At 40.2% G+C, this 14,662-nt stretch overlaps 1 protein-coding gene across 1 annotated transcript; it reads right to left on the bottom strand.

The window, feature by feature from the left end:
- Positions 1–1,761: 1,761 nt before the first annotated feature.
- LOC122093099 lies at positions 1,762–13,761 on the bottom strand. Its single transcript, XM_042663348.1, has 9 exons — positions 13,200–13,761; positions 12,959–13,111; positions 12,504–12,874; positions 12,208–12,363; positions 8,938–9,041; positions 7,070–7,530; positions 6,824–6,976; positions 6,365–6,729; positions 1,762–2,131 (listed from the first exon to the last, which is right to left on the bottom strand). Exons 1-9 carry the CDS (start codon positions 13,533–13,535, stop codon positions 1,942–1,944), a joined length of 2,289 nt encoding a protein of 762 aa, XP_042519282.1. The 5' UTR covers positions 13,536–13,761; the 3' UTR covers positions 1,762–1,941.
- Positions 13,762–14,662: the final 901 nt, after the last annotated feature.

The raw sequence follows: 14,662 nt of genomic DNA, 5'->3' as shown, positions 1-14,662 counted from the left end.
AACCTGCCAATCTAGTAGTTCCTACACCACGACACAAGCAAGCACAAAAAGACGACACTGCCCCCCGCCCCTGCCCCCTCCCCCCACACACACTATGCATTGAAGATCCTCCGGTGCACCATCACATGAGCTAGAGGGAAATATTTATTTCCAATTACCAAAAAAATATTTATTTCCAAACAATCCGCAATTCTAAAAAGAAAATTTGAGTTTATTTTAAATTTAGTCTGAATTTATGTGCTATGGTGGAATGTGCCTACCATTGAGAGCACACCACTTGGACCAAGCAAGGCAACATCAGCCAGCACAGGTGGCCTCAATTTGAGCCAAGGCGATTAGCCTAGTCTGGGCCGAGCCACATTCCCAGTTGGCAACTCTCCTCTAGGTCGGATATAGCTTGATCGATTGACATTCGTGATTGGACCAGTTACCGAGAGACTGGTCTACGCCAACGTACAACGATTGGCACGTGTGGGCAATTGCGCCATATCCAAACTACAACTAGTTGCTCAGGATAATATCAGAACTACAACCATATGACTGGCCTATAGTCGTACCTTGAGCCTAACAAGAAGTAACACACCATCGGACGCTCGGGATGAATGGGTCGACAATCGAATCACCGAATCCAGGTCATCCAAAGAAGTAGATCCATGACCAAACCACCAAATCCAAGTCAGTGTATTTGATGTTTATGATACCCCAATGGAATACATCCCCCATAAGAGAGAATCCTAATCCAATACGTAATCACCAAGCCAAGATCGGATCTACTCTAATTGGAGGACACTCAAGAGGACTCCAAATTCCCCCAGAAGGAAAGATACCCCTTGGGATACGCAGGACGAGAAGAACTCCCATAACTAAGACATGTTCCAAATTCACTCTCCTAATACAACTCTTGCTATATAAGGACTCCTGCCAGCAATATGAAACATGCCAATTTGACGACTCTCTTTTCATTGCTGCCATTCTTCAACCATCTAAATGCTCAGGTAAACCCCTCTTCCAAGGGATCGATATTTTTCCATTATTACTGAAATTTCTGTTTGCATAGAGATCTGACTAAGGCATCTGAAAATCCCCCATCAAATCAACCCAACACTCACTCTCTTTTATTCATTCCTTTGTGCTGTGCAGGTTCCAAGAGTAGCCTAAGACAATTTCTTGCCACAACATTATGCAAAATTATTCAAGCTTTTCCCTACTATGTCATGCATATGCTATCTCAAACACAAAATGGCTCCATTCCACATACTTCCATATTCGTAAATTTGAAACATGTGAAAGTCAGGGGATTGAAGAAGCAGTATCAGAATCTTTAGAATTTACAAAATCCAAATGAGTTGCATTCCTCTGCTTACAAAAATAATTAAATAAATAATAAGTCATGTGCATTAAGCAAAACAAAGCTATCGGAAGCTCAAAGCACAATCCAAGGGTGAATGATAAAAACTTGATGAGACTTAAAAACTTGGGCCAAGTACCTAATGCAACAAGATTACTAAGAAAAGCTGGTGCTTATACAGGACGGGAAGAGGTGAATGAATCAGGTAGGCTATACCAAATAGATGCAATAAGACTACTTTGCAGATGGAAATATAGATGCTACAAGTAAAACAAACAGGTGAGGGAGTGCACCGATGAGGGACAAATGAATGTAATCTTAAACAAGGAGGCAGAAAGGTCATGTTTATATGAGAGAGAGAGAGAGAGAGAGAGAGTACCTCCCCAGTCGGCTCAGAGAACCTTCTCCCAAAATAGCAGTTGAAAACTACAGAAATAACTTATAATAAAACAGTACTGAATAAGATACAAATCCGCATTTTGAATCGAGGATCCCAGCTGCATCTCATGACATGTCAACATATCCAACTACCTGTTCAAGGTAAAACTACATCAATAATATAAAAGGTCCAACAATGTTGGTATCTGTTCTATTCAGACTACCAGTCCAACACAATTTTCACTATCTTTCAAGCCCTGAAGCATCATGGAAGCTGCTGAGTTCTCTGCATCCTTTACCCTTGACCTTATATCTCCAGTTGTAAAATATGTACCATCAACAGTTTCTACTTGAACTGAACAGATAAATTTCCTTTCATGGGGAAGGCCAACCTCTCTTTCTACTCTGTAAGCGTGCCAGGGAAAAGCAATGCAGAAGGAAAGTGTTAATTTTTATTTGTTACATTATCACCGAGCAAAGTGGGCTGAATTAATTCACCAAGGAATGCTTATGCAAGAAATCAACCATCAAAAAACAAAGCATCAATGAGTAATACAACCTGAAAATTGGAACTCTCACTAGGTGCAGAAAGGCTCTGATAAAAAAAATGCTCTAGATACTAGAATTTTTAAGTTCCAAGTACATAAAGCTTGAGGAATGCTCACAGGATTATCCAAGTAACAGTCTAGTGAGAATGTCCACAACTACACTAGGCCCCAGTTCAACGCATTAGGATCCTCTCATGCATTGGAGCAGGACCCACTGGAGTCTGTACAGCTGGGCATCCCACCAGGTCATAGCCTCAATGCTCCTAACAAAGGTTCAAGACTTGGCAGTCCCATTTAAATTAAATGTAAACCTCCATGATTTACTTATCTAACAACACTCTTTATCTTCTAATAGAATTAATTACAATATTTCAAGAGCCTATTTTATTTGCATTCTCACCCCCCCACCCCCCTCCCACTCTCTTTTCAAATCAGTGCTGACACATGACACTAAGACGAAACATTGCTCAATAATTTTTTTTTTCTCCTTCTCTTTCCTCTAAGACAGCAAATATGAGGAGTTCCAACATGCAATAATACCTACAGTATTGCATCAAATGGAATTAAAGCATTAAGAATTGTGAAGCTCCATAGTGTCCCTAGGTATATAGTGAAACAACAAACGGTATATATTGCAATAAAACACCTCACATCAAACCACCCCCTTTTTTATGGTAAGCATTCTCTCTTTCAATGAATGAATTAACCAAAGATGTTTAAAATAGGTAGTATAAAGGTTTTGTGCCACCTGCTAACCAAACGCTGAACTCCTACTTACCCCAAAATGAGGTCAGCATTACAAGACACAGTAACTAAGTTCTCCATAACACCCCCCTTCTATTTTGATGGAAATTCAGGTGTCAGTGACACAACACTCCAAATGTGCCTCTTCACTTCATCGATGCTCTCTATTCTATTGGTAAAATGGCTAAAGGTTTTAGGACAGCTGCAACCATGCACAACCTATGCTTATCATGATCTTTCTCAACCATGTTTGTTTTCCAATGCATACCAGAATTTTAGTAGCAGGAGAAGAGTACTCATTACAAGATCTCTAATCCAAACATTTTCTTTAGTTGCAACTAATGGCAAGATGCATGGATGAAAGTATTATCCTAATTGAGTTAGTTTTGTGATGCACGTAAGGTAAAAAGATTGACAACATCGCATGGATAAAAATATTATCCGCTTTGAAGTTTTAGACTCCAGGTCACAACTATCAAAAGAAATCAACTTAAAACATGAGGCAATAATAATCTAATAATGACTCAGAACAAGACCACACCAAAAAACGGAAAAAGATAAAAGAAGTCATAAAGAATCAATATCAAATACAGTCAAAACTAGTAATTTAAGTACTTTTACAGGAGGATGTGGAAAGAATCAAGCAACCAAAGCTGAAAGGCACTAGAATGAAGACAACAAAGAATTACCATTGACATTCAGTAGAAAATAACCCAAAGAGAAAAATAGGCACCAAGAAAACCCCTGGGTCAACTTTTTAAGCTTCAATAGAAGGACACTGATTAATGAGTATGATATGGAGACCTGTACACTTATCTTCCTTAATGTTAATAGAACAGCATTTTCATCATCACCAGCACTATCATGGCCATCATCATCATCATCACCTGAATCTGAAATATGGATCAGATTTCAGGGAACCAAATCTCAAACAGTTTCAGAGAGGCTTAGGTGGTGAATGATGATGATGCCTGGAATATGGATTACTGGATCAGATTTCATAGAACCAAAGCTCAAACAGTTTCAATAAGGCTTAGGTGGTGAATGATGATGCTATATCTATGTTGAAACATAAATGATCAAATATTTTAGGTATTTATTGTTACCAGATGTTTCTCATCCTTCAACTTACACCAAAGCAGTCATCATGATTTATCCTGCGCAGGAAGAAATCATCCTAATAATGCTTCCATTATTGCCAATTACAGATGGGGCTTCCTAAGATCCCACAAATACTTTAATTTCTGATTTTATCCATCATATATTCCAATATACCCACCTAGGCAAAGCTCATTTCATGGATATTTCCTTGATTTGACTGTTCAAAATTCTGTTGCACAAAGCATAGTCATCTTATGGAAATTTCGCTCTACTTAAATCGGTGCAAGTGACAATCTCTCATAATGTTCCAACAGTGAATTTCAATCGGTCATCCTAAGCGGATAAATGATGAGGGATGCAACAGAATGTTTCTGGTCAGGGCAGACAGCTTAAGGGATGTTTCAGGTCAAGCCATGGCCTGCTAGTAGTTTTGTCAGTTCAGATTCCATAGTTATATTAGCTTTTTAGTCCAGTTTTAGTTTGGTTTCATATAACTCTTTTTCTTCTTTCAAGTAGTTATTAGTAGGAACTAGGAAGTATATATGTTCATGTTTCAGTCTTTGTTAATAGGGTTTTAGCCTAGACTGAAGCCAATTTATATCCTCTGAAAACAGAGCATGCAATAATTTTTTATCAATTACATTGAACGACAAATAGCGGATTTGCTTTCTTCTCTTCTCCCCTTCCATCTAGAGTTTGAGAAGTGCTTAGCTTGATTAAATCCACAAATCAGTTTCTACTTGCATTTCCCCATTGTTTCTAAAATTATCACTTCAGACTGTGCCATTCCTACCCCATTTAGTTGGGATAAGGCTAAGCTTTGTTGTTGTTGTTGACTGTGCCATTCCTCAAGAGCTAAATTCAGCTTGGCAGCTAAAAACTAGAGTTTGGAGAATATTATACTGAATCATACCAAACCCATTCTTTTCCCTTCCTTTGCTGTGGAAGCAAGGACAGGAAAATGCCTTTCGACTACCTCTTCACAAAGTGGCTTCATGCATTCTTAAGGATGCACAGCATAGAAATGAGGTCCTCAATGGGAAAATTTAAGGACCTTCCTTAACTCATCAATAAGATGAACGAAGGTGAATTAGATGTTTTATTATTAATGATCTTCCTCGTGGATGCCATAGTCATCCTTCATAGCTTTTAATAGGATTTTTGACCAAATATGTAAAAGCTTTGCCATTGACTTGGAGAAAGATGAGATAAATGAAGAACTAAAAAAGAATAAAAACTATCAACTGCTTCCAGATATTAAGAATATCATTAGGACACGGCTAGAAGAATATTGAGTTTCTAAATCACTTTAATTTTCACCCTTCACGTTTTGGATCTAGTTGATTCTCAAACATGTTCTAGAGTTGACGAAATGATTCAGTCAGTGACCAACAAGATGAGCAACCAATAGAATAAAAGGCTAAGATCAAGCAAGATTATAGACGTCAAGCTGAAACATTAGACATAAGTATAAAGATTGTATTAAAAGGATGAGGATAACAACTAAGTAAATTAGCCTTTTCAATCTCAGTTGCCCATAGAAAGTTTTAAGGATGATTGCTTCAATTCCATGAGAAACTAAAGTTACCAAAATTCATTCAAGTGTAAAAGGGCAGAAGTTACAGTGTTAACTGTTTTAAGCAATACATTATTATGCTTATGGCCTCTATTGAATGGGCATTCTAGTTATTGTGCTTATGCTAAACCAACAAATAGCAATTGATATATGGCCTATTGAATGGGCATTCAAGTTGTAAGTATGCCCATTCCATGATGAAAACTCAATCTGTTACTCATTTAAACTTCCGTAAGGATATCAGTGCCCTATAATAGAAAGAGTTAAGCAAGTCAGCTCAGACCTCTTGATCTCTAGTGATAACAGAAAGCCCACTATAGCTAACAATTTTGGTATTATCCTACAAAAATTCCTGCTGGCCCACTTACTTCCTAAACTGAGTAGGATGACATATCTAATCTCTTGAAGTGACGTAAAACCTTCAAGGGATTTAAGGCTGAGTTTTTTTGTTGTTGTATGCTCATGTTTGTGTTCCATAAAAAACAGTAGTCAGTGACTCAGTGTAAGCAATCAAGGAACCGTAATCATGGCAGCATGTACAAGACAATTATATCCATGATGAAGACCCAATGACAAGCTACAAGGATTATCCTTTGGAATGTAAGAGAATGCAGCATATGTTCTCATAGTATAAACAAAATTCAGCTGGAGAAGGAATGTTAAGTGTACCTATACTTGGCTTGACGCCACTTCTTCTTGCCACAGAGCTCATTCAACTTGTGCTTAGCCCCCTCAATCTCCTCAGCTCCATTAACACCTTCAGTCTCCATCTCCGAAGGTTCGGATTTCCACAGCTTCTCCAAAGCTTCCTTTGCCGCATTAAGTTTTGCAATATCCTTTTGCTCTGAAGAGCCAGAGCCAATGAGCTTCCCATCCACGTAAACACTAGCAACATTCTTGGACTCTTTTCTCCAATGCTTAATGTCAACTTGCTTGCCCTGCTTCTGGCAGAACTCAAACAACATGGTCACCGGCTGTGGTTGCTTGTGTAAGGTTTCCAGGGTTACAATTGGCTCCATAAGGCTCTTAAAAACCTGCAATAAGCAACAGGGCAGGGAAGAATAATCAAAAGAAAGGAGAAGAAAATAAGAAATAAAAAAAGAATAGTTAAAAATACAGAAATTATACCTCCCATAGAGCTTTGAGGTCATAATTACAGTCGACGTAAACAGCTGCGGCAACGGATTCAACAATGTCAGCCAAAATCTTGGGTGCTTTAACCGACCCACAGTAGGTAACGGCACCATCTTCCTCTTGAACTGCAAGGACGAACTCGCTAACCTGTAATTGATCACGAAATCAAAATCAATTTTGACACCAGCACATGCAAATGAAGGGTTAAAGCAAGGTTTTGAGGGTTTGAGAAGGACCGACCTTGGCATCAAGAGAAGGGGCATTGTGCCGTACATAACGGTAGAGCTCATGGCGAACCGCGACACGAGCGAGGTTCTCGGTGCTGATGTTGGCGGCACGGAGGAGAGAGAGCTGACCAGGGTCAAGTCCAGGATAAGCTCTGAAAACATATTCGGCAAGGGCAAGGCCGAGAGCCGCGTCGCCGACGAACTCTAGACGCTGGTAGGAAGGGGATTCGGTATAGGAAGAGTGGGTCAAGGCTTCCTGGAGGAGAGTCTTGTCCCTGAAGCGGTAACAGAGGAGGCTTTCCACAGCTGCAACTGCTTCTCTCATGTTCATGTCCACTGCGGCCGTAGCCATGGAAGATAGTGACGATGGTGATGAGTAGTCCATGCGATCGAACCCATCCATGGTGTACGAAAGCGTAAGAAACTCGTACTCCTCCTTCAGAAGGTTCATCTTCAACTTCATCAACAATCGCTCTTAAAGAACCGAAGAAACTGAAAATTTCTGAGAGGGAGAGAATGGTAACTGGGTGTGTCCAATTCAAATTTCTAGCAATAGTAGGGTTATGACGTTATGTGAGAGAGTTTGGAGTTTGGACCATTGGAGAGGACCGAGAGGTGGAGAAAAGTAAAGTCACGAGTTGATGACAGAGTAAGAAGGAAGGAGTTAGGGAGGATTTGGGAAAGCCTCGTGCAGAGAGGTGACTTTTGTCAGTCGGACGGTTCGGGTAGACCCGTATTCCACTCGTGGAACAAAAGGGATGTTTTGGTGTCAGAGTATGATGGAATCTTACTAACACTATATCGACCATTGGATGAAATTAAATACATCTCAACCATTAATTTCCATTGTGGAAGTAGCTCCAACGATCAACCGCCGCTGCGTGGTGTTCCGCTCCTATTCCTCCCTTGCTCTGCAAGACTGCAACTCCTTCCCTGCGCCCACCCTGAGAAGGTGCCGTCCAGAAACCCTTCTTAGATTTATTACCGCAGGGCTTCTTAATATTACGCGATCAATTGAGCAACAAATACGCGAGCACAGAGTGTAATTGTAATGCAGAATTGAAGAATTTATGGATTTCAGTTACATTATGCCTATGCCGCCATGAAAGCTTCAATGAAGAAATTAGGCACCCAGTAGGAAGAAGAAGTTTACTGGGTTTTCAGAGACATACCTCAAGAAATCTGACCACGTTTGGGTGTTTCAGGAGTTTGAGGGTGCCGATTTCTCTCTTTATCTGAGTTGATCGTCGGAGTTGCAACGATCAGACAATTCACTCATTCAATCCACAACAAGAACTGGACAAGCAAGAAATTCCAGGGGAATAGAGGCATCGAAATCCAGAAATTACGAAACAGAGAGAGGTCTAATCAGAGACTGAAAAATAGATTGGAACTTGTAAGCAGGAGTCGTCAGAAAGGGGGCGTGACAAATCAAAATCAAAGAAAAAAAAAAGAGGGGAATGATAATTTAATGAACTCAGAATTCCGAGAAACCGACCGACCTGAACGCTAATTTCAAGATCGATGATCTTCTTCGTATGCTAGATCTTAACGGAAAATCCTTGGCCGGAGTCGAGGTGATAGGCGTATTTCAGTCGAATTCCCCTCTTCTCCACCTCTCCCTGCCTCCCACCATGAAATTATCACATACAAACCCCACTAGTGCTCACTCTTACTGAAGCGACCACTCCCACCCGCTTCTTCCGTTTCCGATTCGTCTCGAGGGGTGAATGAAAAAGAAATCTACGAGAACGAAATGAAAGTTGTGGATCGCTATTCTCTCACAATCTTAACCATAAACCGTCCTCCTTTTTATCTCTTTTTATTATTGTGGAGGTCATCTTGGAGGGAGAAGGGGAGAGATGAAGCCGGTGCCCGTGCCGGTGCCGGTGACGGTGACGGTGACGGTGCCGTCTCCGGTGCCGGAGACTGCAACCGCTCTGGTCAGTTGCAGCAGGCGAGCGGGAGAGAGGGTGGAGATGCAACTGCACCGAGTGCAGTTGTGATTGAGGGAGAGAGATACAACTGTGGATGCTAGTGTGTAAAATTCTATCATACACAGCTAGCGTGAAGATCTTTCTCCCATTTTGTAATTAAGGGAAGGGTGATTTACAACGCCACCCCTGGAGAATGCCAATATTAAAGGACACCCTTGCTCTTTTACCAAATTAGATTTGGATCCCTTATCGTCAGTCACTGTTAAGAAATATACCTTATATGATGATGTCAGCTACTATATTTTATTTTAAATACCAAAATACCCTTACTAAATATGAAGTACCTAAAATACCCAAATCCACTCCATTTCTTCCTTCCTCTGTTCCTTCCATTTCCAATTCCAAGCTTTCTTCAATCCACCATGGAATGGACCAGAGGCCGCACCATTGGCCGTGGCTCTTCCGCCACTATCTCCCTTGCTAAAACTCACGGGTCTGATGAGGTTTTCACCGTGAAATCTGTGGTGCTTTCCAAATCAGAATTGATGCAAAGAGAACCGAGGGTTCTCTCTCTCATCGAGTGTCCTCATATAGTCAAGTACATTAGCTGTGACGGATTCTTCTTGTATTATCTTGCTCCGATCAACCACTAATATGATGGAAATTAGCTAGCGTGGAATTGAACCACTGTTTTTTCTTGCCTTGCTTTGCAACAAACTCAAGACGGTGTTGGTAGGCTCAATAAAATCCTAGAAATACCCTAACTTGCAGTTTGTCTGTTCATATGTTAAAGTTTGTTTGAAAATAAAAAACCCTCCAAGAAACCTAAAATTCTTCTCCTGAGTTACATAAGAAAATGGTTTATGGCCTTTTATTTTTTAACCAGGCCCCAACGAGTCGTAGAACATCGTCTTTACAAACAAAAAAAAACACTCGCGCTTGGCTATTAGTTTACTCTGCCAGTTGGTTGGCCCTCGATCTGTAGTGTCTTCTTTGTAGTTTTGTAGTGTCATCTCATTTCTCAAGCACTAACCATAAAAAGATGAGCCACATTAAGGAGATTTTTGCTAGATTTTCAGAAATCGGAAAATGCAGTATTTCATTAGGAAGGAGGAAGAAGAAGCAATTGTTGTTGCTACTTGTGGCTTCCTCCAGTCATCGGCGTGGTTGCTGGAGTCGCTTCCCACAAGAATAAGAATTTGAAAACCAAGTCGGACTCCTCCTCGGCGCATGCCATCCTCTATATCCAGAGCTCTGCTACTTGGCGGTAGCCACCGTCCTAGGCACCACCAACAACCTCACAACCAACATGAATTTTAATGAATAGGGTATAATGGTCATTTTAATTCTTCACTTTACAGTGATTGACAGGAGGGGGTCTAAGTCTAATTTGGTGAAACAAAGGGGATGCTTTTATAATAGTGGCATTCTCTAGGGGGTGGCGCTGTAAATTACCCTTAAGAAAATAGTAGTTGTTTTATGTCTGAGGGCTCCCCCTGCGCCAGGCGCAGGAGGGTCGTGCCCCAGCATGGGCATGGTGGGGATTTTGTGCCCTCTATGTCTGTAGCGCAAGGGGAGCTCTCAAACAGGTAACTTTGTCCCTCGAGAAAATGGATAATTGGCAACGTGGTGCCTGCACCTAAACACAATGGAAGGAAAAATCTTTGCTCTGCCTTTATGAATACGAAAGCCTACCTTTGGTGATGCTGTCATGCAAGTTGTGGCTGGCCCTCACATTGATATATGGGCCACACTGCTAGACATAAAATCCTCTCCCTTAAGAAAATGGCAAGAGATCATTGCCTGGTTGGGTGGTCCCTGAACCAATGCAGGGGCTAATGAGAGCATGCAGAAAAGCATCAAGTCTCATGGGATTTTCTATTTCATAGGGATGGGGTAATAATTTCATGTGCCCCTTGTGACTAGGTATAGGGACCACATGACCAAACAACTTTCTTTTTTCTAGGAAAAGGACAGTGTTTTTTTTTGTCCAAAAATTGTAGTATACGCGGTAAGAAAACATCAAATGAATACCCCTAGAAATGAATCATTTTCTGGAGGTAGAGAGGTTATTTCAAAGGTTCGACTCCCACTAGACACACCTTGGGCCACTCACACGAGGGTGTTTAATGCTCTTCACTACTTTCAGTGAAAGTTGAATGGTTTTCATTCAACCCTGTTATGACTCTGTCCATACGATTGTGGGGTCAGTATGGGCCAATTGGACTAGTCAGGCCGAAGGCTTGGATGCCCGTCATTAGCAAAAAAAAAAAAAAAAAGGTCATTTTAAAGGAGTTAAGGAGAGAGAGAAAGACATAACAAACTGTTAGTGTAAGCTACTACACTCTTGGACAGAGAACATTTTCCTTGAAGAAAAGATTGTCACGATGTCAATGTACATATTCCTATGCATGCCTCTCACAACCCTCCCATTGGCCCTACACACTCTTTCCTATGGCACAAGAAACTAGACACAGCATGCGCAAAACCATACTGGCTGTAATTTACTGCCACGCATACACATTAATAATTACTCGCTAATATAATTTAGCTTTCTCAACCAGAAAAAAAAAATCCATCCCCATTATATTTAACGAAAAAAATGCTCTCCACCTATATTAGCAAAATATAAAGTACTATAATTAAGGAATTTTTACATATATATATATATATATATGTAACAACAATATTCAAAATCCTTTTTTTTTTTATTAGTAGAACAACATTTAAAATCTTATTCCATTTAAATTAGGTTGGTCACACGAAAATTTCAAGCGAAGACAAGAGCAAAGATTCATACATAAATATTGACGGGTTATAATAAGTGCCAATTGTAAACCTAACGCACCACTCCAGAGCAATCCCAAATTTATAATGATAAACTATAATAAGATATGGGCTGTTGAACTACAACAATAATTGAGAGGATCCAAGGATGACATGTTAAATCTTATTCCATCTAAATTAGGTCTGTCACAGAAATTTCAAGCAAAGACAAGAGTAAAGATTGATACATAAATATTGACGGGTTATAATAAGTGCCGATTGTAAACCTAACGCACCACTCCAGAGCAATCCCAAATTTATAAAGATAAACCATAATAAGGTATGGGCTGTCGACCTACTAATATAATTGAAAGGATCCAAAGATGACATGTTCAATCTTCTCAACTCAAAAACCACCAGTACTCAGTCACCATCTTCACTGCCTTACAAGTCCTGAAGCATCATATAAGCTGCTGAGTTCTCTGCATCCTTAACTCTTGACCTTATTTCTCCAGTTTTAGAGTGTGTATCACCATCAACAGTTTTTAGTTCAACTGAACAGATGTATTTCTTCTCGTGGGGAGGACCAATCTCTTGCTCGATTCTGCAAGTGTACCCAAAAAAAATAAAAAACCATTTTTATATGGAAAGTGTTACTTGTTACATCCCCACCAAGTAGGTGAGCTGATGTGAAAGATGAGAGATGAAGAACTAAAGAGTTGGAGAAGGAATGGCAGTGCTTACTTATACTTGGGCTGACGCCACTTCTCCTTGTCTTTGATATAGAGATCATTCAACTTGGACTTAGCCCCCTTAATCTCCTCATCTCCATCACCATCTTCATCAGTTTCTGAATCATCAGATTTCAACAGCAGATTCTGTAAAGCTTCGGATGCCGCTTTAAATCTTGCAATTTTCGTCTGCTCTGCAGAAGCAGAGCCCATGAGCTTCCCATCCACATAAACATTAGCGAAATTCTCAGACCCTTCCCAATAATCCTTAATCTCAACTTTCTTGCCCTGTTTCTGCCAGAACTCGTAGAGAATTTTCGTGGGCGGTAAATGTTTGTGTAAGGTTTCAAGGGTTACAAGTGGCTCCATAACATTCTTAAAAACCTTCAAGAAAAAAAATAACCAGAAGAAATTAAAGGAAGAAATCAGAAAAAAGATTAATAAAAGGTAAAACCACAGAAAGCGTACCTCCCATAGAGCTTGGATATCACGATTACAGTCGATGTAAACAGCTGCGGCAATAGATTCAACAATGTCAGCCAAAACCTTAGGCGCTTTAACCGATCCACAGTAGGTTCCGGCGTCGTCTTCTTCTTGAACTGCTTGGGTGAACTTCTTAACCTGTAATTGGAAACAAAATCAAAAAGGGGCAAAAAAGAAGAAGCAAAGAATCAATTTTGAGGGTTGAGCAGGGAGGAGTGGACCTTACCCTGGCATCAAGAGAAGGGGTCTTGCGACGGACGAAGCGGTAGAGATCATGGCGGACGGCGACACGGGCGAGGTTCTCGGTGTCGATGTTGGCTGCGCGGAGAAGAGTGAGTTGACCAGGTTTGAGTTCAGGATAGGTTTGGAAGCCGTACTCGGCGACGGCAAGGCCAAGAGCGGCGTCGCCCAGGAACTCTAGACGCTCGTAAGAGAGGGATGAGCCAGCGTAGGAGGAGTGGGTCAAGGCTTTCTGCAGTAGAGTCTTGTCTTTGAAATGGTAGCAGAAGAAATCTTCCATGGCTGATAATGATGATTCCTGATCATGATCGTTTACATCCATGGTGTAGGGAAAGCAGATCAGGTGCTCCTTGAGATCAAGAGGGAAATACTCCACAAAAATGGATGAGGAAACCAGAGTTTGACTCGCAGCAAAGGACTTCAGGAGTCAGGAGACTCAGGACCTCCACTGACACGAGAAGAAAGGTTTAAGAATGACGGAATTGAACTTCGTCTTTGGAACACAACTGTTTGCTCGGTTGCTCGGTATCTTGTCAGTATCCTGGATTTGCCTCCGGCCACTTTTTTAACTCTTTGGCGACGTGTAACACTTGGGTAACACGCAACCTCGTTAGTCATTTTTATATTTTTACTTTTTTAGAAAAAATATGATTAAAAAGCAGTGAGCTCCCAACGGTGGGCGAAACCCCTAATACAAGTAGAAATTCTGTCCTGTCGTTGCTTCTGCAGTTCAATGCATGTTTCTATAGTTTCATTAGGTGGGAGTTGAGGTTTGGGTCGAGACATAATTAGTAAGTTTAGGAATGATAATGAATGGATACGCATAATAATTAAACGAGTTATATGGTAATAATAATTTTTTTTAAAAAAATTGATAATAAAATGAGCACAATAATGATACGAAACGTGTTATATGATTGTTCTGAAAAAATCCGAGAGCAAAAATATAAATTTATTTTGATAATAAGAATAAATGAAAATTAATTATTTATAATTAAATTCTAATACCATGAGTTTTCATTAACACTTAGATCCAATCCAGCTTTGCAATAGGAAACATTTTTCAAAAGAAAAAAATTTACATCTCACATTAATGATGATGATGAGTCTTCATGATCGTTTACATTTTTGATGATGATGAGTCTTCATGATCGTTTACATTTTACATCCATGGTGTAGAAAAGAAGATCAAGTGGTCCTTGATATCAAAGAAGGAAATACTCCAGAAACTAGAGATGGAATTGTGGTAGAGGATGGATTTCAAGACGTCTATGTCAACTGCGTCAATATGAAACAATGACAAGAATAATTAAGAATGACGGGATCGAAGTTGGTCCTTGGGAGATTAACGTCTTTGGCGACATGTGTTTCTTCCGCAATACCCAACCTCCTTAGTAATTGTTCTTCCTCTCACTTTTACTTTTGACCCTTTTATTTTACATTTTTTTT

Source organism: Macadamia integrifolia, chromosome 11 (genome assembly GCF_013358625.1).
Source record: "Macadamia integrifolia cultivar HAES 741 chromosome 11, SCU_Mint_v3, whole genome shotgun sequence".
NCBI classification, from domain to species: Eukaryota; Viridiplantae; Streptophyta; class Magnoliopsida; order Proteales; family Proteaceae; genus Macadamia; species Macadamia integrifolia.
The sequence above is the reverse complement of the archived record's forward strand: the minus strand, read 5'-3'. Positions and strand labels throughout refer to the sequence as shown.